This window comes from Globicephala melas, chromosome 10 (assembly GCF_963455315.2).
Source record: "Globicephala melas chromosome 10, mGloMel1.2, whole genome shotgun sequence".
NCBI classification, from domain to species: Eukaryota; Metazoa; Chordata; class Mammalia; order Artiodactyla; family Delphinidae; genus Globicephala; species Globicephala melas.
This window is the reverse complement of record NC_083323.1, coordinates 58,389,191-58,413,287: the sequence shown is the minus strand read 5'-3', so window position 1 is coordinate 58,413,287 and position 24,097 is coordinate 58,389,191. Positions and strand designations below refer to the sequence as shown.

At 53.0% G+C, this 24,097-nt stretch overlaps 2 protein-coding genes across 9 annotated transcripts; one reads left to right on the top strand and one right to left on the bottom strand.

Moving 5' to 3' along the window:
* The first annotated feature begins 208 nt into the window (after positions 1 to 208).
* MYL6 (myosin light chain 6) lies at positions 209 to 3,433 on the top strand. Of its 2 annotated transcripts, XM_030866679.2 has the most exons (7): positions 209 to 335; positions 606 to 633; positions 1,486 to 1,629; positions 1,835 to 2,008; positions 2,106 to 2,183; positions 2,494 to 2,538; positions 3,242 to 3,433. In XM_030866679.2, the coding sequence occupies exons 1-6, from the start codon at positions 333 to 335 to the stop codon at positions 2,520 to 2,522; spliced, it is 456 nt and encodes a 151-aa protein (XP_030722539.1). In that variant the 5' UTR covers positions 209 to 332; the 3' UTR covers positions 2,523 to 2,538; positions 3,242 to 3,433. The 2 variants fall into 2 exon arrangements, with proteins under 2 accessions (XP_030722539.1, XP_030722538.1); XM_030866678.2 differs by lacking the exon at positions 2,494 to 2,538.
* Positions 3,434 to 4,159: 726 nt separating this feature from the next.
* On the bottom strand, positions 4,160 to 23,268 carry SMARCC2 (SWI/SNF related BAF chromatin remodeling complex subunit C2). Of its 7 annotated transcripts, none has more exons than XM_060305718.1 (30): positions 23,107 to 23,267; positions 20,915 to 21,034; positions 20,209 to 20,294; positions 19,675 to 19,756; positions 19,487 to 19,579; positions 18,820 to 18,889; positions 18,520 to 18,589; positions 17,764 to 17,839; positions 17,463 to 17,594; positions 17,245 to 17,360; positions 16,448 to 16,572; positions 15,384 to 15,443; positions 15,190 to 15,227; positions 14,791 to 14,921; positions 14,435 to 14,506; positions 12,575 to 12,688; positions 11,983 to 12,136; positions 11,214 to 11,306; positions 10,861 to 10,977; positions 10,707 to 10,769; positions 10,116 to 10,374; positions 9,716 to 9,877; positions 9,379 to 9,443; positions 9,052 to 9,187; positions 8,809 to 8,975; positions 8,276 to 8,410; positions 6,895 to 7,276; positions 6,485 to 6,568; positions 6,146 to 6,211; positions 4,160 to 5,589 (listed from the first exon to the last, which is right to left on the bottom strand). In XM_060305718.1, exons 1-30 carry the CDS (start codon positions 23,215 to 23,217, stop codon positions 5,513 to 5,515), a joined length of 3,456 nt encoding a protein of 1,151 aa, XP_060161701.1. In that variant the 5' UTR covers positions 23,218 to 23,267; the 3' UTR covers positions 4,160 to 5,512. The 7 variants fall into 7 exon arrangements, with proteins under 7 accessions (XP_060161701.1, XP_060161700.1, XP_030722512.1 ...); XM_060305717.2 differs by having other exon boundaries at positions 10,861 to 10,980; positions 23,107 to 23,266; XM_030866652.2 differs by having other exon boundaries at positions 6,146 to 6,568; positions 10,861 to 10,980; positions 23,107 to 23,268.
* Between the last annotated feature and the right edge of the window lie 829 nt (positions 23,269 to 24,097).

Below are 24,097 nucleotides of genomic sequence, written 5' to 3'. Positions count from 1 at the left end.
AGGAAAGGGAGGGCTCTCTTCTCCCCCCACCCCTCCCCAATCCGACAACCTCTGACTTTCTTGCTTCTCGGAGGAGCAGATTCCTCGCGCCCCACTCCACCCTCTTCTGCAGTTTCTGTGCCCCAGTTAGGGCTGCTCAGGAGAAATGAACAGCAGTGGGTGCCGCCCACCTCATTACTAATATAGCAGCGTCATCTGCATAAACCCGGGCCAGGATTCCTATTGGCTGGGTCGCCTGGGGGTGACGTAATTGGGACGTACTAAGACTAGGGTTGGGCCCGGAACCGGAGCCATTACTGCAGGAAAAGGTCCCGCAGAGCTGAGCAGTCAAGATGGTGGGGCCCAGCGCTGGGAAGATGAGCGGGATTTGGGGCGAGAGGCGGGAAGCCGGGGATAGGGGGCGGGGAGAAGGCAAAAGGTAGGGGGTAAAGGAACCTGAGGGCCTTAAAGGTTGGAGGTGGGGTTGGAGTGTCGGGGATCCTGTCCTGCTGGGAAGCGGGTCCCCAGCATGGAACGGGAGTTTGTGGTTCAGAGTTCTTGGGACGGGGATAGAAGCTTGGGGGATTGGAGTTAAGATGCTGACCGCTCCCCTCTTCTCTGAGCAGTGTGACTTCACCGAGGACCAGACCGCAGGTAGGTAATCTGACCCCTATTGAGGTCATGCTTCGGGAGAAGGACACTCCCTCTAGCACCCTCCAGCCACCTGTCTTCTCTTCAGCACCCCCAGGGGAGTACTTCGTGGATTCCCTTCTCCCTCCTTCTGGATCTTCCATTTTCTTTTCTCACTCTTTCTTCCTCCCTTCCCTTGTACTCTAGATCTGAGCCCCAAGCACTGGGTGAGTTTTAGGTGGTGTGGGCATGTGAAACAACTTGGTCACTAATGCCTGTTGTGTGTGGGGCTTGGGGACTGTGTATTAAGCTGCCTGTGCTCCCCTGTTCCTTAGTTAGCTACTTCTGCCTCTTTTCTCCTCCTGTGATAACTTTCCCCCTCCCCCAGCTTGGAATCGTGAAGGCTGTAGACAGCAGTGACCTGTTACTTTGTGAAAATGGAACAGGGGAGTTTGCTGAGGATACTTCTTTGTAGCTGTACTCTCTGAAAGGTCTCTGTACTGGAGGGGTGGGAAGTGGCAGGCTGGGATGACCCCAGTCCCAGGCTGCTGCTCCCACTTCCTTATAAGGACAGGGCCCAGACAGGGCGGTGGCAAATCCCTGCCCTGAGTAGTGAGGTGAGGAGGCTGGGCAGGCTACTGCAGGCGGAGGGTATGTAAATGGCTGGTACCTCTGCCAAGGGGAGGAAGGCCGGGTATTTATGTGGGACACCTGAGTCGGAGGAAGGGACGCTGGATCACTTAGAGGGTTTGGGTGCACAGCGGCATAAATATCTGGTTTCCTCAGCATGATCAAAGTGGAATGGGCCGCAGGGGCTGTAAGGGAGGGTTTGGGTCAACCCCCACGTGCCCAGTGCTGATGTTTCTGAATCCTCAGAGTTCAAGGAGGCCTTCCAGCTGTTTGACCGAACAGGGGATGGCAAGATCCTGTACAGCCAGTGTGGGGACGTGATGAGGGCCCTGGGCCAGAACCCCACCAACGCCGAGGTGCTCAAGGTCTTGGGGAACCCCAAGAGTGATGGTGAGGGTCCTTAAGAATAACTCTGCAGTGTGGTAGTGGGTCTGCAGTCCTTAGCTGATGGCTTCGCTTTGTCTTCTTAGGCCCTGAACTCAAGCAGCTCTTGTCTAGCAAATCCCAGATAAGATTTCTCCTGCCTTGAGTGGGAACCACATAATCCCCAGTCCTGAGGATGCATGTGACTTTGCTTCCACCTCCTTTATGGCAGAGATGAACGTGAAGGTGCTGGACTTTGAGCACTTCCTGCCCATGCTGCAGACTGTGGCCAAGAACAAGGACCAGGGCACCTACGAGGACTACGTTGAAGGCCTTCGGGTGTTTGACAAGGAAGGGAACGGCACGGTCATGGGTGCTGAGATCCGGCATGTTCTCGTCACACTGGGTAAGGCTCTGCCCTTCCTTCTTGAGCTGAGGTGCCACCTGATAGACCTCACGTGTCACCCAATTCCAGTACGCTCACTCTTTCTTCCCCTCTGCAGGTGAGAAGATGACAGAGGAAGAAGTAGAGATGCTGGTGGCGGGGCATGAGGACAGCAATGGTTGTATCAACTATGAAGGTGAGGGACTAACTGGGGTCTCACGGAGGAAGCAGCCATACAGGGCAGGTCAAGTGCAGCATTTGGGGCTTTCCCTGTCCCTGGATTCAGGCTCCAAAAAGTGCCAACAGGCAAAGGGCAGGGCCCAGCCCAGCCCAGCCCAGGAGTGGGAGGCCAGGGGGGTATGACAGGAAAGGAAGGGCTTATGTGGCATGAAGGGTGGGAAAGGGATGGGAAGTAAAATAAATGGATGTCTAATCCCTCGCCGCCTGACCCCTTCACCCCATGTCTGTGTCTTGTCTTCACCATTAATGTCTCTTCCTTCCTGCAGCGTTTGTGAGGCATATCCTGTCGGGGTGACGGGCCCATGGGGCGGGTACGGCTCCTCCCAGCCCCTCTTCTCTAGTTGACCTCCCCAGTGTTTTTCTTCCCAGCCTTTGCTCTCTAGCCCCTGCCCTTCCCCTACTACCATCTGACTTCCTCCTGGCATGTGTCTGCATGGAGCTGACTGGGGAGGGGAGGGGTTCCTCAAAGAGGAAGACAGCCTGGGGGTGTGGTACCTCCTTCTCCCCTAGAATGGGCTGAGGTTTTGCTTCTTAGGGCGCTGGTGTCTGGGAACTCACACCAGCCTATCCCAGTCTTGCTTCATGGTCATCCTTTAGCCCGGGAGCACGGGCAGCTGGCAGCGGGGGGTGGGTTGCCTGTCCCACTGTGCTACTGTAGCTGAAGTCTCTTTCCCGTCCTTCTGCTGGGCAGCTCGGAGGTACCCTAACCCAAAACTCTGTCTTCTCCTCCCGCCAATGGCTGACAGTAGCTGTAGGTGTAGTTGAGAACTCTTCTGCCTCTGCTGTGTTCTTGCTGCTCAGGGTGGGGTGGGGAAATAACAGCTGGTGGGAGGGGAACTGGGGGCTGAGAGGACTGGCCAGACTCAAGGTGGCCCCTCTGCAAACTGACCCCAAGGTTGGTTGCTGTGGGCACATTCCTTCTTAGGCTACCTTTGTGGTCTTGTGGTCTCCTGGCCCCTGGTGGACCCCTCCCCTTGGCCCTGCTCCCTGGATCACCCCCTCTCCTTTCCACAGAGCTCGTCCGCATGGTGCTGAATGGCTGAGGACGTTCCCAGTGTGCACGGAAACCACGCCTTCCCTGTGGGAGACTGTGTATGTAGCCCCGGAGGCCTCCTAGGTGCTCTTGTCACAGTAGTTTTCCCAGATTGTCTCTCTTGGATGATGTTTGCCTTCAGCATTCACCAAATAAACTTGCTCTCTGCCCTACATGCGGTTCTGCTTTCCTTCCTGAGCAGGGTGAAGGGGAGGACAGTCTGGGGTCAATGGACCAGAGGCTGGGGAAAGCCGGCCGGCAAAGGGCCTCTAGGAACCATCTTTGCCTGATTTAAGAAATGCTGGCCTTAGTTATTGATGCTACAAAGGCTACCCCTTGGGGATTAGGAAAGCCATAAATCCCTGTAGCACCAACGCTGGCCACCCTTGTGCCATCCCATATGGTGCCGAGTCCTCTCCTAGCCCTCCCCAGCACTGAAGGCCTTTTGTCGGGGAGCCCGGGGAGTGTTTATTGGCACGAAAGCCAGGCCATATTAGCACTGCCTGAGCCTGTCTCACTTCAGCAGGGCTAGGGGCCAACAGTAACAAGTAGCTGAGATGCCTGCCTTCTCCCCGCCTAATAAGGGAAGATATGAAGCCACCACTTCTGAAAGGATAAATAGACAAAATCTCTGGGATGTGAGGATGTCCTTCCAAGTCTTAAATGGCTATTTTGAGGGCAGGTGAGAGAGAGCCTCTGCCCAGTCCCTGCACCAGTCGTACAGTCTGGACAGCTGTGCTGCCCTTGGCCTGTTTGTTTGGGAGAGAGGCCCAGTGCCTCTGCAGCCCCACCGATCGCCACTGCGAAAGACTCCAGGAGTGCTGCCCACAGCCTGATTCCCCACCCCCCCCGCCCGGCCTAACAGCCACAGGTAAGAGAACACAGAAGGCATCCACAGATGGAACTGAAAGCAAATTAATTTATAAAAAAAAAAAAAAAAGAAAAAAAGAAAAAGAAGAAGAAAGAAAAAAGAGAAAATTTACAGAAAACTTTTGAACAGAAGAAAGGTGCCAAGACGCAGAGGAAGAGAAATATGGGGACACGAGGAACACAAGGCCTCGTGGGAGGAACCAGGAAGAACTGGTGGAGAGCCTGGAGTCACTTTCGCCTTCACACCAAGGACGAAGAGCGGGGAGCTGGTACTGGGGGCACTGGGATCCGGGGAGCAGAGCTGAGCCATGAGCTGCGAGCAGGGGGTCGGCCCTACCCTAGGTCGGGCACCCCCTCCCCGGCTGCTGCCCCAAATCCCAAGGAATCCCTAGCTACTGCCAGCCACGGCTCTGATGGTCTTGGTGGGAGAGGGAAGAGGTGAGCGGGGTGACCCACCCAGCCCTAAGAAGGAGGTGCTTAAGTGCTTTTGACAATTTCACGTTTTTAGGACTTCCCATCCTCTTAGAGCCCCTCTCCACATCTTCTGGGAGCCCGCTCGCTGACAGAGCCCAGGCAGGAGGCAGCATAGCCCCGAGCGCCCTTTCTTCCTCTACTGCCTGCCACAGGAACCCCCAAAATGTGTCCCCACCAAATACACATACGCTGACATCAACTACGCAGGAGACTTTAAAACACAAAGCTGACATTCAGAGGGAAAGGGGCCATTGGCTGAGCTGGGGTGGCCTAAAACAGCAACACCGAGGAAGCAGCAGAAGAGATTAGTGGGAATAAACTGGGGGTGGGGTGGCCAAGGGGGTTCGGGAGCTGCCTCAGTCACTAACGAGAGGCCGGAGGAGACAGGTATCTGCACCCTGTTCTATCCCCAGAGCTCTCCCCAGAACCTAAATTCCCCTTTCCTAAAACTCACCTCCCTCCTCAAAATATGTAAAAGTTGGATTTTTTCCACTGGGTGGAGGGAGCTCCAATGTGGCTTTTTTAAAATCTCTACTTCCTTTTAAAGAGCTTCACTTTTTTTCAATCCATAAAAAATGCAATAGTTTTGAGGGGATGTACCCTTAGAAGTGGTTAATTAGAGCCTTGTATAAACACTTCCCCCAGCCCTTCCTTTGAGGGCAGCATCCCCATCCTATCTTCTCTCCCAGACATTAGAAACATCTTTTCAACAGAAGTCCTTGAATAATCCAATATAAAAGTGCATGCCTCTGACAGGCATGGTGGGGGCTTTGGAGGGGCAGGAGGAGCTTTCCTTACGTAGTGATGAACTCTCCAGGCTGGGGAAGGGTCCCAGTGGTGGGGAGAGGGCTGTTCCTGGAACCTTGATATCCATGGGGGGTGAGGGAGAGAGATGTCTGGCTGGCTCCTCACTGTGTGGGTGGCACAGGGGTGACTGTGCCTGGACTCGGGGCCGTGGGGTCTGGAGGCAGGGGGGTGCCTGGGTCTGTGGAGAGAAGGGAGCTGCATCAGCTGGGGTGAGCAGGAGAGAGGGCTCCAGACCCAGGCCACCAGACAAACAACCGGGCATGGCATGCAATGGACAGGAGGTGAAAGAGTACCCACGGTGTACAACTTCCTTTCCCCGACACCCTTTCCCACCATACGCTGGGAAAACTGGGATACCCCAAATCATCCTTCTGCCCCCAAGGGAACTCTCTACATGGGGCACTTGAACGTGACGGGAACAAGCAAAGGGAACGCCAATCATCATGCAGACAAGTAGCCGTTTTTCCAGTTTACAACGGAGATGCTCTGTGCCACAGGACTCCTCCATGACCCACCAGTGAAAGGCCCCAGCGTCATCCCAGGGGTGGCAGCTGCCAGGCTGGGGAATGGTGGAGGACAGCCAGAGAGGCCCTTCCCTCCTGTGTTCTAATTTTACCAGAGCGTTCAAAAAGGGATTGTGGAAGCTCTAGTACCTGAGCCCACCCCCCCCTGCCCTCCAGCCCTCCACGTGGACCCCTCTCCCTCACCCTTCTCCCCTCCAGGACCCTTCTCACCTGGCAGTGGGCTGGCACTGGGCAGGAGGTTGCCCTGAACAGCTGCCACAATGGCAGGGCTCTGGGCTGCGGCGGATCCGAGCCCCGGCCCAAGAGGCAAAGAAGATGGCATGGTGGTGGTCGCCGGCAGGTTAGGATGTAGAGGGTTCGCCATGGACACAGGCAGGTTAGGGGGGGGGAGAGTGGCCGGGGCGAACGGGAGATGGTGGTGATGCCCATGCAGGTTAGGAGGAGGGGGGAGGTTAATACTGATGGAGTCGGCTAGGCTACCAAATGGGATGATGGATGGAGCAGGGGGGGGAGGCGGCATGCCAAAAGGCAAACCCAAAGGAGCATTACCCGCCACGCCTGGGTGCCCGCTGCCTGGCACTGCCCCTGGCATCATTGAGGGAGGAGTTTGTTGGTTGGGGAACGGTGAGGGGCCTGGGAATGAAAAGGAGAGATCGAGAAGATTAGAAGCATACAATCTCACTTGCCAACTCACTTTCACAGCGAGGATAACCTCGTCACTCCTAGGTGCCACCTTCCTTTTTCCTGATACTAGAATAAGTGGTAAAGCCTTGGAACAAAATTCCCAAAGTCTGGGACTGGGGAGGGATCCCTGCTGGCTTAGGGATATAACCAAGGTCAATCTACAGAAATCGAGGCTGAGCCTCATCTCCAGTCCTATCCCATATCCCCTCTGAGGGGAACTGGCACGGTCACCCGGATCCCTCCAGTCAGCGAGAGCTTCAGAACCCATCACTCACCGTGGGGTCCAGGGGGGGGTACCCCTGGTGGGACTGCCCCAGGCTGGGGGGCTCCAGCTGTTTGCTGCTGCTGTGGCACTGCAGTTGACCCTGCCTGCCCAATCTGTTCAGAGGGGCCCAAGCTTCCGGGAGGGGCCCCACTGCCCGCAGAGGCAGGGGCCATGGAGGCTGGAGCCAGAGCCAGGCCGTGGACAGCGGGTGGCCCAGCAGCGCCCGCAGGTGGGACAGGCTGGGAGCCCGGGGGCAGGGCTTGCGGGGGCGGCTGCTGCTGTTGGTGCATTTGCTGGAAGTGCTGCTGCCGGGCCCTCATCTCCGCGTACTTCAGCTGCTCCATGTGGAAGGCTTGTCTGTCGGCCAGGAGCTGCTGCCTCTGATACTCCAGCTGCCAGAGCCAACGAAGAACGGTTACTCGGGTTCAGGAGACCCCAGAGGCAAACGCCTTGTCCCCTGCTTTGTCTTCTGACAAACCCAGACTCTCGTTCTGCCAGTTCCCCACGCCAAATCTCACCCTTGTGCTTGGCTTCCTCCGTGCTCCCCCGCCCTCCCCTCTCCAATTCCCCCCACCAGGTCTTCTGGCTGCCCGCTGGCTTCTCACTGCAGTGGACTTAATCTGGTGGCAGCCCTTGCTCATTTCAGCTCCAAAGCTTTGAATCTGTCGTTACTTTAATCTGGAAAACCCCTCCAGTTCCTCTTGTCAAATCATGTTCTTTTCTTCCTTCAAAACTGGAGAAAAACTCACCACTCTTAGGAAGCCATCCCAGATCAAATCCCTAGCCTCTGAGCTTCAGCCTTTATTTCGTTCTCTCTCAGGACTTTTATACTTAATTGGAGACCTCTTAATTTGCATTTGTCAGATACCTGAAGCATTAACTGGTTTTGATGTCTCCATATTGTATGTTTGATATCTTCTATTGGGGAGATCAGGGTCAGAGTCCCTGTCTTCTAGTTCTTTTATATCTTCTCAAAATCAAAATGATTCAACACCTTGTCCATCCCATTCCCTTTCCAAGTTCACCTCCTGGATCTGAAGCCCTTACCCTCTCATCACGCCTTAAACCTGTTCAATCACTCAACAAATCTCTATTGGGAGTCTACTATGGGCCAAGCACCCTTCAAGGACCTGGAGATGCAGCAGTCAAAGAACCGACTAGAATGTGACCCCGGAGCTGACCTTCTGTGGGACCTCGGTCTCCAGGCTGCACCTGTGGATTGCTTATCCCCAGCTGCCTGGGCTGACTCCGGCTCCGGCCTGGGCTAGCCCGCTCTGCTGTGTTGCCCTGTTGGCCTCAGGCTCTCTGCACTGCTGCTCCCTCCATCCTAAACTGGGGCCCAGCCCAGTGTCAAGGTGGGACCCCACCAACACCCAGGGGACACAACTCACTGCTTCTCGCTCCCGGTCCATGATCGTCTCTAGCTCCTCAAAGTGCCGGAGTTTGATTTCCAACTTTTTCATCTGGGTCTCCACCAGCAGGGCCACCAGAGATTTGATCTTCCTCTCCTCAACGGCAGCCAAGTGCTAAGGAAGGAGGGGTGGGGCGGCCCGTCAGTGGGAGGACCCAGCTGAAGACGTTCCGGGACTGAGAAGGGTAGCATGGAGGCTGCCAGGTTTCAAGAAAGAACTTGCTGTGGTCACAACCCAGAAAGCAGCACAGGCTTGACCGATATTTTTAAAAGAACATGAAGAGAGAGAGAGAGTGGCAAAGGATAAGACAAGGTCAAATAATTAGAGGGTGAAAACAGGCCCAATGGTAAAGGCTTAAAAAAGCTTAGAGAAGAGATGACCGAGTCTCCCTCTCACGATCAAAAGGGAAAGGAAACAGGCCAGCGTCGTTTAAGGATGACAAGAAAGGATTTCTTCCAGGTGACGTGAGATGAGGGAAGGGGCACCTCCTCCCCTGGGTCTCTGGTCCTCACCTTGGCCTTCACGGCAGCGGCAGCCAGGGCAGCGGCCGCAGCGGTGGAGAGGTTGCCCTCGCCGATGTCACGCTCCACCTTCGTCTTCCTTTCCCCCTCCGACTCCACCACTTCCTTCAGCACTTCCTCCTGCCCTTCCTTGGGCTCCTTCTCCTTCTCAGGATCAACTGGGCCAGGAAAAGGGTCTTGAGCCCTACAGCCTCGCTTCCTTCCTGGACCCCAACCACCATGCTCGAGGCTCACCTATCGGGTCCCCGTCACTCTTCTCTGACTCCTTCTCGCTGTCGCCGTCTTTCCCTTTCTCATCATCCTTCTTGGGCGCCTCGCTGGTCTTCTCCTTTGCTTCTTCCTCTATAGCCCCAACTCCTTCTCGTGGTTCCTGGAGTCCCAGGAAAGGGGGGAGCATCAGGGCGCTGGTTCGCACACAGAGGGCCCAGACCAGGAACTGAGTTTACGCCTCTTACTTGGGAGGTCCAGCCCAGCCTGCCTGAGCTGAACGGAGCCGGCTCCCCCCACCGCGGTCCACGCCTGTCCCCTCTGCCCTCCCAGCCTGTGTGGGTCCCGCTATACCTTGGGCTCCTTCTTCTCCTCTGTGGCCTGGCCCTCCGCCCGCGCCTCGTCAGTCCCGCTCTCCTCTGGGCCCGGGGGAGAGGAAACGGGAAATGTCTGACACAGTCTGTCTACAACGCTCTTCCAACAGCCCCTTCTCCTAGCCAAGATCTTACTGGGAGGACCAGTGGGGAGCCACGGTACCTAAGGTAAAGCCCTGGGAAAAACAAAAGCCCCACCAATTCTCCCCATTCGTCTTGTGCTCTGAGGCCAAGTGGACGCAGGGATGGTGTGGGGAGGCCAGGTGGCTCAGGCTCTTGGTAAAAAGGGAGGAGTCCGGGAACGTGCCAGGTCTTACCAATCCGCTCAGGCTCATCAGAGGTGGTTCCTGCAATGCCACTGCTTTCCAGACCAAAGGCTGGGTCTGCTTTGCCTGTCACTTTGGCTGCTTCCTCCACTTTCCGAACGTGGGCCTCCACCAAGGCTGTGGGTACCTCTTCCTTCATTTTGGAGAACTCTTCTGTAAGACCCAGAGAGGGTGAGGCTGGGAGCGGGCGGTAGGCAGTTCTGGCTCTCCCTGTGAGAGCTTCCTCACAAGCCCAGCTCTTCATCTACACCTTCATGGAGCTGGACAGGTGCCTGGGCTGATGCCAGCAGCAGACAAGGCCAGGAAGGCAGCCAAACTTGAGGGGGTTTCACGGCCTGAGTACCCAGCCCTTCAAACGCAAACCGAGAGGGCCAGGACCCCTCCGCATTACCTAGGGCTGACTTCGCAGCAGCGGAGGCCACGCGAGGGTCGACGACAGAGGCCAGGAAGGCCACGGTGCTCATCACAGGGTTGCCGGACTGGCTGAAGGGGATGGGCTGGTAGGCCAGGGGGCCCAGGGAGGCCTCTGAGTCCTCCAGGTACGGGTCTTCAATGGGAAGCCGAAGAAAATGCAAGATGCATTCGTCCTGTGTGCGGCTTCCCACGTGCTCTGATACTTTGTTCCAGTCATCTTTGTACATTTCCAGTGCCTGGTGGTGGTGGAGACACAACCTCACTTAGCCACTTTCCTTGAAGGTCAACACCCCCATCCCACTAAACGGAGCTGCTTCAAAGCTCTCTGGGTTGTGGTATTTGTGTACTCTGCTGGATCCAAGGGGGATCTGCAAGTAGCACTAAGAAAGGACAAGGGGTTAACGAAATGGTCCCAGTCCCTGGCCTGGAGCTGGTCCTTGGGGCAGGTGCAGTGGGCGCCAGGAAAGAGAGAGGCTGGGGCAAGATCATGCTCTCCCCACTCACGAGTGCAGCCGGCCCCCTGGCCACTTCCGTTTTCATAGGGCTCCCCTTCCCTTGCCCTACTTACCTCCAGGAGTAGCAGGGTCTCCTGTTCTGTCCACTCTCGAGTGGCACTGGCCGCAGCTTTGCTCTGCAGGGGAAACACAGGTGGGTCAGAGGGAGGAGCCCGCAGCCTCAAGGAGCGAAGGTGCACCACGCCCAGGCAGCCCGCACCTCCGTACCTTGGAGGGGACGTTCTTCTTTGTGTACATGTCCGTGCGCAGCCCAAAGTTCTGCATGTCTGTCGGTTTCTCCTTGCCTTTATCAGGGAAGTTGAGCATTTGCTGGGAAGCAGAGGTCTGCTATTTGTGGAGGGGAAAGAAAGAGGTGAGTCCGAGTGACTGCCAGGAGCCAGGGGCAGACAGAGAGACAGGACAGACAGAAGGAGCTTCCTTCCCACAGCCAGGGACACCCCTGGGCGGGACTTCCTCCCTCACTGCTGTAGCTCCTCTGCTCTCATGGCTCTTCTTCCCGGGCAGGGGCCCCCCAATAAAGGGGCAAATAAGAAGCCCAGCGGGGTCTACACCCCACCTACCAGCTCTGGCTTGCCCTTAGCCGTCTCTGGCACCAAGTCATCCAGCTCTTTGCCCTTTCGCCCAGCCTTGGTATCAGCATCAACCTGGCGGCCCTGGGGGACAGAGCTTGGCGTCATGGAGGCTGGGCAGGAAAAGACCAGGCCGAGGCCCTGGAGGCCTCAAGAGCAAATGCCGGGCAGCTCGCAAGCTTGGGGGGCACTCATGCCACTGTTCCGTACTCCCTTAATGATTGTTTAGATCTGTAGTTGGCATGATATCCACTTGTATTCACATGGATCTTTACAGGTTCTCTTAGGATTTAGGAGCTGAACAAGTAGGCTCTAACCCTACACGTGTGACCTTGGGCAAGCCACGTAACTTTTCTTAATTTTTGTGATGTATGAAATGGAAGTGGAAAAAAAATGGAAGTGACAAAAATTATGAAGCAAAAATGAAAAAATGTTGGAAACGTGACAAAGTTAAAAAATTTCATGCAACTTAATTTTAAGCCATTTTTCTCTATCCGCTCCGTCCCCTAATTAGCCTGTCTGCTCCCCAAGGACAAGAAGCATCTCTTCTGCCTCAGCAAGTCCTCACAGTCTTGGGCACAAAGGCTGAGAGAGGGTGCTAAATACATGGGGCTGATTCCTGTGGCCCTTTGCATCCCCTGGGAAAGGAAGAAGCCTCAAAACACTCCTGAACCATTACCCTAAAAAACCAGAAAAAGAAAAGTACGAAGAAGCCCCGTTTTGCCCAATCCCACCCTGTCCCCACAGCCCCTCGCCCTACCTGCGGGGTCTTGGGCTGCAGAGGCACCAGCCCAGACGGTGTGTCAGCCAAGACGTGGAAGTGCGAGGTGGGCGGAGGCCCCATTGGTGTTGGTCGACTCTCGGCATCCACCTGGTAGTTAATAAGACCCCACTGTTCTAGGAAGGCATGGACTCTGTGAGGAGAGAGGCAGAGACACGGTCACACACGGGGAGGAGGGCTGGGGTGGAGCTGGGGCACCCTCTTCTCCACTCCTCCCACTCCCTGGGAAATACCGCCTCCTCCCAGCACCTATATGCCAGTGACACCCACGTCCACATCCACAGCGGGAGCCTCTCTCCATACCCACCCAGCTACTAAACATCTCCCCTTGCATTATCTCGCTGGGTAGGCTCCTTCACTACGGACGCGCCCCTCCTCCATTCCTCCGCACTTCCGAGAGCGCCCCTGCCATTCCCTAAATCACCCGTACCCGAACCTGAACTTCGCCTTTCTCTAGAGATGTTCTTTCCTGCTCGTCCCCTATGCTCCTTGCCGGCCTCTCTACATCAGCCAAGAGACATCTGTGGGCATTCATCCTCAGGTACCCGCTGCCCCTCAGCTGCAGACCCACCTCATGATGGCACAGACATCACCCGCCAGGTTCCTGCGGCAGGCAGTGGACGTGAGATACTCTTGGGGGTTCAGCCGGTAAGTGTCGATCATGAAGTTTCGATAGGCCAGGTAGCTTAGAAAAGAGAGAGATGAACGATGAGAGGGCTGAAGGGTAGGTAAAACGATAAGAGAGCTAAGGACTCCTCCTGTGTGACAGACAGAGAAGAACACCGCAGCTGACTCAATACACACTGCGGGTCACTGTGTGCTAGACACGAGGGGTTCAAACCTTTGATGGGGTTTTTAGTTAAATGAGTTATCTCCTTAGCTGTACTTGGGGATGTTTCATCCAACGTTTTTTGGCTGTGCCACTCGGCTTGCAGGATCTCAGTTCTCTGACCAGGGATTGAACCCAGGCCACCGCAATGAAAGCCTGGAATCCTAACCACTAGGCCACCAGGGAACTCCCTCAATCCAACTTTTGAAAAGGAATCAAAAGGTAAGAGAAAGTGCCCTTAATTCCAAAGGCAGCTGTTAAAGGGAAGTCCTGATCGGTGCCTCCACCTCCTCAGCATGGCGTAGTCTTGAGAAAACGTGTGTCAAAGGTGGAAAGGTCTAAGTTCAAATCCTAGTTCTATTGTGATGGCCTTCAACTTTTTGAACCTCAGTCTCCTCATCTGTAAAATGAAGTGTCTATTGAGAATTAGAAAGGTCTGTAGAGGTTTAGAACAGTGCCGGGCACACTGTACTAGCCCCCAAAATGGTAGCTATTGTGTGGTATAGTGTAAAATTTGAAAACATGAGCCAGACTAAAGGACTCAGATCCCAGCTTTACTACTCAAGAGCTGTGTGACCTTAAGCAAGTGACTTAACACCTCTACACCTCAGTTTCCTTATCACTAAACTGAAGATAACAGGACCTACTTCTAAAGCTGACATGAATATTAAATTATTCAAGGTATGTAGGACACTTAGGATAACGCCTGGGAGACAGTAAGCTCTCAATACATGTAGGCAATTATCATTTACTGTTTTACACCAAGAGTGCAAAGTGTAGAACAGTTCTAGTTCCAACTCTGCCTGCAGATCAAGTTGCACTCCTGTCATCTGTCACTACTTCCTCTGGAGAGAGTAAGGCTTTTTCACACACTGTTCTCCCCAGGAAGAGGAGGAGGAGAGAACCATACCAGGCTTCAGGGAAAGAAACATGGTGGAAGGGAAGGTGGCCCCGGAGCAGGGAGTGGGGAAGCTGAGGAGCAGCTGGGAAGCCAGCTGGTTCAGTCCTCAGAGGGCCTGGGCTCAGCACTAAGTCCCACCTGCCTCACCATATATATCCTGGAGCATCCCTAACCATGGAAAACACCAAACTGAAGCCAGGCAGATTTGGCCCGGCAGGAGGAGCCTTGAAGGAGATGAAGACTTCTGAGCCCCAAGCCCAGACTTTACAAAACACATCTCTCCATCCCTTAAATTCACAGACTTGGGTCTTAATAGTTCCTCCTCCCATTTTTTCCTATCAAAACCTACTCTAAGGGACCAATAGCAGTCAGTTATATTTTAGTCAAAGCTACTACTTATGCTAGAGACATGTGCATTTTAGACAGCATGAGTAATTATGGATGGAGAGGCTCTGTAGGCACCGGAGCAGATACCTGTTTTGAGCAGAAGAGGCATATGCTTAACATGGCCCCCAGGCAAATCCTAGAGAGCAGTGGTCACAGTGCTGGGCTGAGGCTGCCTGTGGGCAGAGACCATGTCTCTGTAAGCCTAGCACAGTGCCTGGCTCATGGAAGGAGCTCAAGAAATGTTTGCCACACTGGACTGGGAGGAACGAATGGGGACACAGGAGGCAGAGCATCATGAGCTGAGATTTCCTTACATTTCTGGAGTCTTGGACTTGTTCTTGCCGTTGAAGAACTCAGGGAGAGCCCGCCGCTCTATGGCATGAACACTGCAAGACAAGAAAGGGTGCATTCGGAGGCTCTAGAGGAGAGATGAGACCCCAAAGGGAGGAAAAGCCTGGAAGATGGGGCAGCAGGAAGGAATGAGACGCTTGGGGAGAACTCTCCGCCAGGGCTGGAAGACTCTGAGACCAGGAGCTTCCCTAAAACTGAACTGTACCCCGGTCTACCTGGCTGAGGAAGAGGTAACTCATTTGGAGGCAGGAGGAGGAACAACATGTTGATCTGTGGAGCAGGAAAATGAGGATTTAGTGAGAAGGTGGAGCACCGATACCTATTATAGTCAAACCAGGCAGCATAGCTTGGGATGATGATGTGATGGGTCTGTTCGGTCACGTTGTCCTCATGCAGGTCCGGATTCTTGGTCTGCTCCCCCTTGTTCCCCGTGCTGTTCTCATCCTCATCCTGCGAGTATGGAGGCTGCTGGACTCTCAGCATTCCCATCTTGCCCCTAGCAACCCCCTGCTTCTCCTATACCCCAGGAATGTGGGCACTAAAGACGGGATGGGAATGAACAGTTCTGGGCCCCGGGACTCAAAGCGTCAGAGTTTTGAGCAACAGCTAGAAATCGGGTGGGAGAAGTCTGGGCAGTGGAAAGTTCTGGGTAGAAGGAACTTTATAATCACAAGTCAGAATCACATAGAGAGGTAGGGCCTCTCTAAACTGGCTCCACCTTGCCCGTGGTCTCCATGCTTTCATCCTCTTGTTCATCTGAAAGAGAGAGACAGCAAGATAGCAGGCTGGAGCCTCCTCAGGGGCCACAGAACTAGTGTGCTTTCGGAAAGGCCCCGGCAGGCTAGGGGCAGGTGGCAGCCTCCCCTCCCCGCCTTTAGGCGTTGACCACCTGCCCCAAGCTCCCCATCTTACCCAGGTCAGTCATGGTGCCTCCTTTGACTGGGGCTGACTCCGAGTCCTTCTTAGTATTGACTGCCAGGGGAGAGAGTCATTTTCACAGACAGGTTCTGCCTAAATCAAGCCCTCGCCTCTCCACTGCTAACAGTTCCAGAGAGCTCACTTTCTCCAAAAGCTTGCCCCATCTGATCACAAAACGTAGCAACTTCCTCCAGTCACAATCATTCTGTGGCTTGAAACTTTCTCCCCTTCCTGCCACTTTCTCCCCTTCCCCAACCAAAAATTCATTTAACTCAACTTTTTTCTTATAAAGAAGCATCTTCTACTCTATGAACATTCATCAATCATTCTTGTCTTTGATTGGCCCTTATCTCCATTCATGTGTCTGTAAGTTCTTCATGGACTGAGACAGAGTCTGACCAAATCACTCTGTAGAGGAGTAGTTGGATCTTAAACATTTTTGAAAGCAGAGGACATTTTCCTCCACTGAATTCATACACAGCAGCTCAGGAGAAAACATAAATAGAGAGGAGAGCTGCTCTGATTGATGAGGGGGTGGAAGCCGGAACTCCTCTCTCTCAGTGGCCTCCCCTATCCTACTCCAGAAACCCACTCCTGGATGTCTATGGAATATAGACTGTAAACCAGTACTGCAGAGCAATGGTCTCCAAAATGGGGACGCAAAAGAGGGTCCACTGAAATACAGGCAAAGAATATCAGAACCTCTCTTTATATTTTTTAATCTTATCCTCTACATTTGCCCATTTTTAGACAATGTATGTGTTTTATAACGCTCCTAAAGTAGTGGTAAATAGTACACGTGTATAATTTGTGCTCAAATATATTTTACTGACGGTGTGTAATAAAAAAGAGTTTGGAGACAGAGCACAGTCCACAACTCAGATACGGATATGAAGTTCAAGGCTTGTCTGATGAAAATGGTTTCAGTAACCAGCTAAGCTGAAGGGAAAGATCCTCTACACCTGGAGCTGGGCCTGGGAAGTCAGCCCACCCAGGGGGTTTGACACAGGAAGAGCCGGACAGGGAGCGGGGGCCCAGGAGCTTGGTCTGGCCCATACCTGTCTTGGGCAATGTCACCTCTTCCACATTGGGGACCGGTGAGGGCTCATCCATGTCCTTTGTCAGGTCTTCTTGCTCCTCTTCTCTGTGGCCACGCTTTGACTTGGTGTAAGGTGTTGAGGGACTGGGAAGGAAAGAGAGTGAAAGAGAATCTAGTCACCCCTGGACAAGGAATCCCTGGAAGGTGAGGTCCAATGGAAGGGAAGCAAGAAAGACTCCCAAAGAGACGGTGAGGTACAACATGATAAATATAATTAACACTGCCGTACGGTACACATGAAAGTTGTTAAGACAGGAAATCCTGGGAGTTCTCAGCACAAGAAAAAAAAATGTTTTTACTTATTTATTTTTCTATTTCTTTAATTTATTATCTACATGAGACGATAGATGTTCACCAAATGTATCATGATAATCACTTCATGATGTATGTAAACCAGATCATGATACTGTATTCCTTAAACTTATACAGGGCTGTATGTCAACTACACCTCAATAAAACTGGAAGGAAATAAAAAAGGGAGAGAGAATCCTGAGGGCAGAGCTGAGCAAAGAGAAACCCATCACTACAGAGTAATGGGAAGAGGCAAAGGCCTTTCATTTGGAGATTAAGCTCTCTGTGAGTTTACTAGTGGCCGGGATCAGAAGTATCCACTGGACAGCTGAAGACCTCCTCATCCTCCCGCTCAGGCTCAGCCAGGTCAGGGCCCAGTGGTTACGGGAGGCAATTTGTCCTTCCTTCCTTCACCATGGTGTGGACAGAGCAGTAAAGGCGGGGGCGGGTTAGGGGCTGGCCTACCCTTTCTTAGCATTCTTCTTCTTAGCTTCTGGGGTCGGTGAAGGGGATGGGGAGCGCTTCCTCTTCTTATAGTTCCCCCCCTTCTTGTCCCGTCGATCCGAATCTGGGCTGTTCACCTGCAGGTTGGAGAATTGGGGCAAATGTCAGCCAACAATCTCCAGCAAAGACCTGTTCTGGGACTTGTGCTAAGGGATCAAGGAGAAAAGAAGAGCTTTCACCTCATCCGTCAGTGTCTTGGCTGAAATCTTCTTTCGGCGGGAGACAGGGTTTTTGTCATCATTTACTTCATAGTCTTCCTCATTCATCCATTCATTGAAGGTGTCTGTGTCCAGGATCCACTTTGCATGAACCTGAAGTACAAAGGCAGACTGTCCTGGAGAGAGGCCTGGAAGCCCCAGTTCTGTCTGCGGATCCTTAACAGAGGAGCCCAAGGGCACAGGAGCCTCTGCTTCACCTCCAAAAAGTGGTCTGGCCCTGGCATTCTTCTTGGGGGAGGGAGCACAGACAAGAAAAGCTCACCTTCCTAGGTTTCTCAGGAGTCGGAGCATCTTCCACAGATGCTTCAATTTCACTGGCTGGGATCCACGTGTCGTAACTGCCACGGGAAATTGAGCATAAAGCACAATCAATGGGATAGAGTTGTGGAAAAATAAAGTGCAAACCTTTTACCTTTCTCATTTACAAAAAGTATGGGTTGTTGGGTTATTTGTTGGTATGATTATTTTTCCAATTAATATTGGGATTCTTTTCACTATAAAGTAATAAAAATGACTATAAAATACTTCAAAAATAGAAAAGAATCACTCTAACACAAGTTCTTGTGACCCAGTAACTTTTTCTGTACAATTTTGTTTTTATATAATTGCATTGATACTAGATGTTATCGTACGTCCTACTTTTTGCAATATTTATCTACAAATCACGTGTTATCTCTATCAGTTTAAAGATTGCAAAATAGCCCACTGACTAGATATATAAATTTGCTGAAACATTTTCCCACTGTTAGATATTGAGATTATTTCTAATGTTTACTTACCAAAAATTATACTACGCTAACCATTTCACACAGAAAGCCCCAATCCTTTTAGACTAAGCCTTGTCCAATAAGTCCAAACTTCCCCCAAGACAGAGGATTCGCGTAATAGGTGGGAGGAGAACAAATTAACGTGAGACCTAAAAATAACCCTCGAAGAGTGCCTTCTCGCTTTACTAGATGTTCTAGGGCTTCTCAGTCTGGCTCTTGTACTTAAACCTGCCCCAGGAACCCATCCTCACCTGTCAGGATAGTAGCCCCAGTGCAGAAGAACCTGCTTATCCCTCTTCATGACTGGCCGTACCCATTCCTCTGGGGATAGAGATAGAGCAGAGAGAAACATAAGCTAAAGGGAGATACACACAAAATAACTCTGTACACAACTCCTGTTGCAGCAGGGGATCTGGAAATAGGAACAAAGGTGGTAAGAGGATTCAGGGCTGAAAGGAGAGAGGAGCCCAGGCACTGCATAGCTGCTAAGCAGTCCTCCACCTCCTAGTCCAAGCTGTCCACTGCAGTGACCAAGAAAACCCTGGTCTCACCTTCCTCCAGGTTCCCTGGGACAGGATACACAACATGGGAGGCATTGTTCTTATCCTCAGTGACCGTTCCCTGGATGGCACAAGGAGAAGCAGGTAAGTATGGTCCCCTCCGAATTACTCATGGATGTAAATAAACCAAAGTAAGGTTTAACCACAGATCTGCCTTCCTCATCATATTTTGCTCAGAATGGTATCGAAGTTGGTTTGCATTCTCTAAGCACACATCAGCTAAGTGGCAGAGAGAAACAGCTGGGATTGTGCAAATAATGGAGACAAATCAAAGAATTTTAAATTGCAGATAATCCTCTGAGTAGATAATCTGTCACACATGGGAAACGTACAGTCGATTTTATGTCCCTGTATGTCCCAACAACATCTGCTTGTTATTATAGAGTTCCAAAGAGCAAAGATTTCATTGATCTGAAACCAGGCAACCTCTAGCTCAGTGGAAGTAGATGCTCTTCCCCCAGGCGCATGCGGTCTCTAGGAACAGTGATCCAAATCTGCCAAGACTGGGAAATGGGAGGAACAGCGAAAGAGAGGCTCAAGGCTTTCATTCTAATACCTTTCCAAGTAGGTAGAGCTACCTCAGGGCTGCTGCTTGTACGGAAAACTTCAGAAAGAGAGTCATGGGGTTTCTAAAACCTCTCCTGACCCACCCACTCACCTGATGTCTCTTGATAATGTCTTTTAATTTCCCTAGCAGTTTGGGTTCAATTTCTGGGCACAGAAAAATGTTAGGTCGAGACAGGCAATTATTCTGTAGGGAGAAGAAATAAATGGGATGAGATTACAGGGAAGGGGTTTTGGATTCTCACCAAGGGAAGGGAGATGGATGGAGGAGGTTCCTATTACCTGCACCAAGGATTTCTCAATGGTCATGAACATTTCCACGTTGCGGTCCATGCGTGATGGATTCTGGAAATCGTAACGCCGCCTTGTAAAGAGGCAATAATCTAGTGAGTGGTATAGCTCAAGTCTGGGGATGAGGTCAGAGTATGTGACTTTTTTAACATGGGAAATTAGGAGGCAATCGTGCCCTCAGCTTTGCCAAAATCACCTGGGATCTGGGGTTCACTGATCATAACTCCGTGAATCACTTTGTACTTAGTGCGAAAGGACAAAGAAAAGCTTGAGATGCCAACCTAAGAATCCCTTTTCCTCTACAATACACACACTGATGCACATACACATACTCACTCATTCTTGGAGACTATTTTGGCTCTGACTCCCAGCCAACCTAGCAGGTCAGGCCTACTGACCTAGCAAAGTAAGAGACTTGCAAGAATGACTAGGCTCTCCCACCCCACAAAGACCCCAGGGAATCATAAAGGGGGATTCCCTCTAAACTACATGTAAGAAGCACAGAGAGAAGAGAAGGCATCTCACCATCCCTGGTCACTCTTGAATTTGTAGGCAGCTGCAAGTATGTGGCACAGGGAGCCTCCTGCTTTGAAATCTAGGAAACATTTGATCTACAAAATTGAGAAGGGAAGAAGTATGTGAGAGTTACATCCTAAATTTTCTTATGACTTTAACAATCCTTTCACAAAATCCTATGCTGAATTGATCTCCCTCTTGAAGCTGGAATTCTTTAACACCTGTGCCATTCTATCATGAGGCCTGGAAGAGAGGAGAGAAAGAAACCAATATTCACAAAGCCCCGCCATGTGCTTTACTGGGTTACCTCGTTAACCATTACAGAAACCCTACAAGGTAGGTGTATTAATCCCATGGAGAGATGAAGAAACCAAGACTCAAAAGGTATAAATGGCTTGTCCAAGATCACAGAGACACCAAGTGGCAGAGCCAGGATTTGAACACAAGCTTGTGCAAATCCAAATCTCATATGTTTTAACCATGCCATGAGTTTCATGACTGAGCTTAGACACCGTGAGATAACCTGTTGCACAGAATATTCCTAGGACAAAGGGAATGGTAAACTGGGGACTCTGCTAAGCCAGTAACACCCCAACCAGGGAAAGGGATGGTAGGAAATAACCCAAATCTCAAAAATTACGAAATTTACAAAAACACAAAAAAAACAACTCCCTCTCAGGTTTGGAGGCTTTGCCCCCGTGCTTTTTGCACTCACCGGCAGTTTAGTGAGCGGTGCATTGCTGACATGTTTGCCAAAAACTTCTTCCTGAAATTGTAGCAACTGTACAACCAGGCTAGACAGGGACTTGTTGGTAGGTGGTTCAGCTTGTATATACTGGGGAAACAGGGAAAAGGAAAGAAAAATAGACCCCAGATCAATTATCCACCATCTCCCTTATTTCTTCCCCAGGAGCTCTGGAAGCATCTGGGGCAGAAAGAAATAGTGTCTTCTTCCCCCACGTGTCTAGTCTCTAAAAAGAAAATGGCAGAAGGAAGGCCCTAGATGCCCCTCACCAAGAAGTTGAAATTCTGCTGCCTCCAGCCTAGGTTACCAGTCTTTGGTGTTGGAGGTAAAGGCAGTCTCCTACTCTCCCTCAGCAACACCCTAAAAATGGAGTTGCAGGACCCTGATCTCTAGACAACAGCACTGAGAGTTGTAAAATTCTGAAGATTCACGGAGTTCAGGCCACAGAAGCAACATTTTCAAGGCTCTAAGCGAGACAACAGTCTACTCCTTGGGGTAACTTTGTGGAAGGTCAAGATTCCCTCGATAATACAGCCTAATAAAAAAGATGCAAGGAAGTAAGGTAGGGCAAATGGACTGAGAGAATAGTTTGTACATTCTGCTTCTGCTAGGACTGGGCACAAATGTCTTCAGAGGCCTTGCTAGATGGAAAAAAAAGACCAGCTACTACCCAGCCTGGTGGGAAATAGCAAGACATCTGTCCTTTCTGAGGAAACTGTATCGGAGACAAGCAACCCTGGGCCTTCTTAAATATTTCCATATTATGCTACCTAGCATCCTAGCCTTCTGTTCTCATTTAAAAACTGTGCCAAGAGGCTAACTTTCTCTTTACCTTTTGACCCCTTTTTCCTCAACCCTGATCACAGAGAAAAGTGCACCTTTCAGTGGGAGGTGTAAAGAGATCCCTGAAAGAAAAGGCAAATGACAGAGAGCTAAGAGCTTGAAAGCTGAACCAGGTCACAGGCTGTCAACCCCCCCAGGGCCACAGACTAAGCCCCTAGACTGATCTCCCTTCCAAAAGGTCAAAGGTAGATGACTGGGAACCAGAGCCTCACGCTGGGGTACAGACAAGCCACAGACCCAGCAGCTGTTTGTCAAGATCCTGACACCCAGAGAGACCTCCCAGGCTCATGACCAGGATCAGGGGGGCGTTCTCCTAAACCACCCATCACACTTCCGACAGGCTGCAAAGCTGGGCAGGAAGAACTGGGGAGCTGAAGGAAAGTCAGAAAGAGAACCCCTAACTGGGGGTAGTGAGAAGGAAGAAGGGCAGACCATCTCCAGAGAAAAGCCCTATGTAGAGATGCTCCTTTCAACCAGGCCTATAGACAAAGACACCACCAGGAAGAGGTCTGGTAGAAAAGACAGGTAAGGCTTGAACCCTTTGTTCACTACATTATATCTCCTGTTATGGGATGGGGGACTACGGACATAAAGTGTGTCCTAGACTCTGAACCCCAAACCCAAGGCAATGCAAGGCCAGGTGGTGAGGTGACTTCAATGTGAAGCTGAGGAATGGTTTTATAAGGGGTAGCTGCCCAGGAACTCATATACCCTGACTCCCAAAGAGGTTCTGTTGCCCCTTGTACGGAGATGGGGGACGAGCGATAGACAGGTGATCCCGGGGTGGGGGCCTTTTTCAGGCTGATGAGCAGTCGAGGGCCTGCTCTGTAGCTGTTTACCCTCCCGCTTTCATCATCTCTCTGAACACACACAAAGCACCGGGGAGGCCTCAGCCTTGCTGGTACCTGGCCCCGTGGGGAGCTCTGGCGGGCACCGTGCCGGGCACGCTGTGTGTGTGTGGGGGGGGTGTGCATTCGGCACCCCGTCCACCCCCGGCCGTCTCTCCCGGAAAAGCCCGCAAAGCGATGGCTTATGGAGGGTGGGCAGCTGGCACCGGGACCCGCCGGGCCAGCGGAGAAAAACAAGGGGCAGAGGGCGCAGCAGTGGGGGCGGGGGCTGGAATCAGAGGCTGGGGGGGGCGGTAAAAGAGGCTGGAGGAGGGGCGCGGGGCGGCGGAGGGCGCGCTGGGGCCGCTCAGGACGCCGCGGGGGAGGGGCCGCGGGCCGCGGGCCGCGGGAGGGTGGGCAGGATCCGGGGGGGCCGCGGGCCCTCGGTCCCTTTGTCCCGCCCCCGGGCCCCGCGCGGCCCTGCCCGCGTACCTTTTTGTAGTTCTTGCCGAGCCAGAGCCGCACGTTGTCGAACTGGGTCACGGTGTCCGCGGCCTCGTAGTACTTCACGTTGGGGCCGCCGTCCTTCTTCCGCACCGCCATCTTCTCGGGCTCGGGCCCCGCCGCCGCCCGCCCCGCTCAGCTCCCGCCTCCTCCTCCGCCCGCCTCCCGCCGCCTCCCGCCGCCGCCGCGGCCGCCGCCTCCCGCCGCCTAGGATGGCCCCGGCCCGCGCAGCGCCCCCTGCCGGCTGGTCGCACGCGGCGGCGGCGGAGCGCGGGGCGCTGGGCGGACCCTGGCGGCCTCCCCGGCGGCGGCGGCGGCGGCGGCGGTGGGAGCTGCCGGAGCTTCGGGGAGGAGGCTGTTTCCTGGAGGGGGCGCACACTCCCCTGAGATCGCCCTTTACCGACCTGAAGCCTTTTCTCTTCTTGTCTTTCAGCCCGGGAAGTGGGGTACCTCTCTATCCTACCCCAAGGGGATGCCCGTGGCATGAGAAGCCCCCAGCCCATAGCTCCGGGTAGTCCTCACCTTGCCCATTTCTAACCCCACGGAACCCCTAATCCCAAGGAACCCCGGACCCCTTTCCGCAAGAAGTTCTTTCCTTTCATCCATCCCCAGGAGTTCCCCGTTTACGCTCTTTCTGAGCCTCCTTCGCCCCTAAGGCCATGTCCCAGGTCCGCCTCTCACTCCGTAACCCGAGGAGTCCCCTAGCCGCTACCCTGGGGGCCCAGCCCCTCCTCTCCAACTGCTTCCTCTGCAGGCCTCACCGTCGCCTCCTGAATAGCTTTACGCTCCTTGAGACCCTCATCTTCGTGGGGCGGGAGACCCTCCTTCCTTGGGTCACCCGGTCCACCAGACTCTATTCCTCTGAGCGGCGTGGAGGAAGAGGTAAGGAGCGGGGCGGGAGGAGGTCACAGGGTGTGTGTGTTTGGGCCTGGCCCGGCTTCCCTGTGTCGCACTCCCTCCGGGTCGCTATGCGGACCCC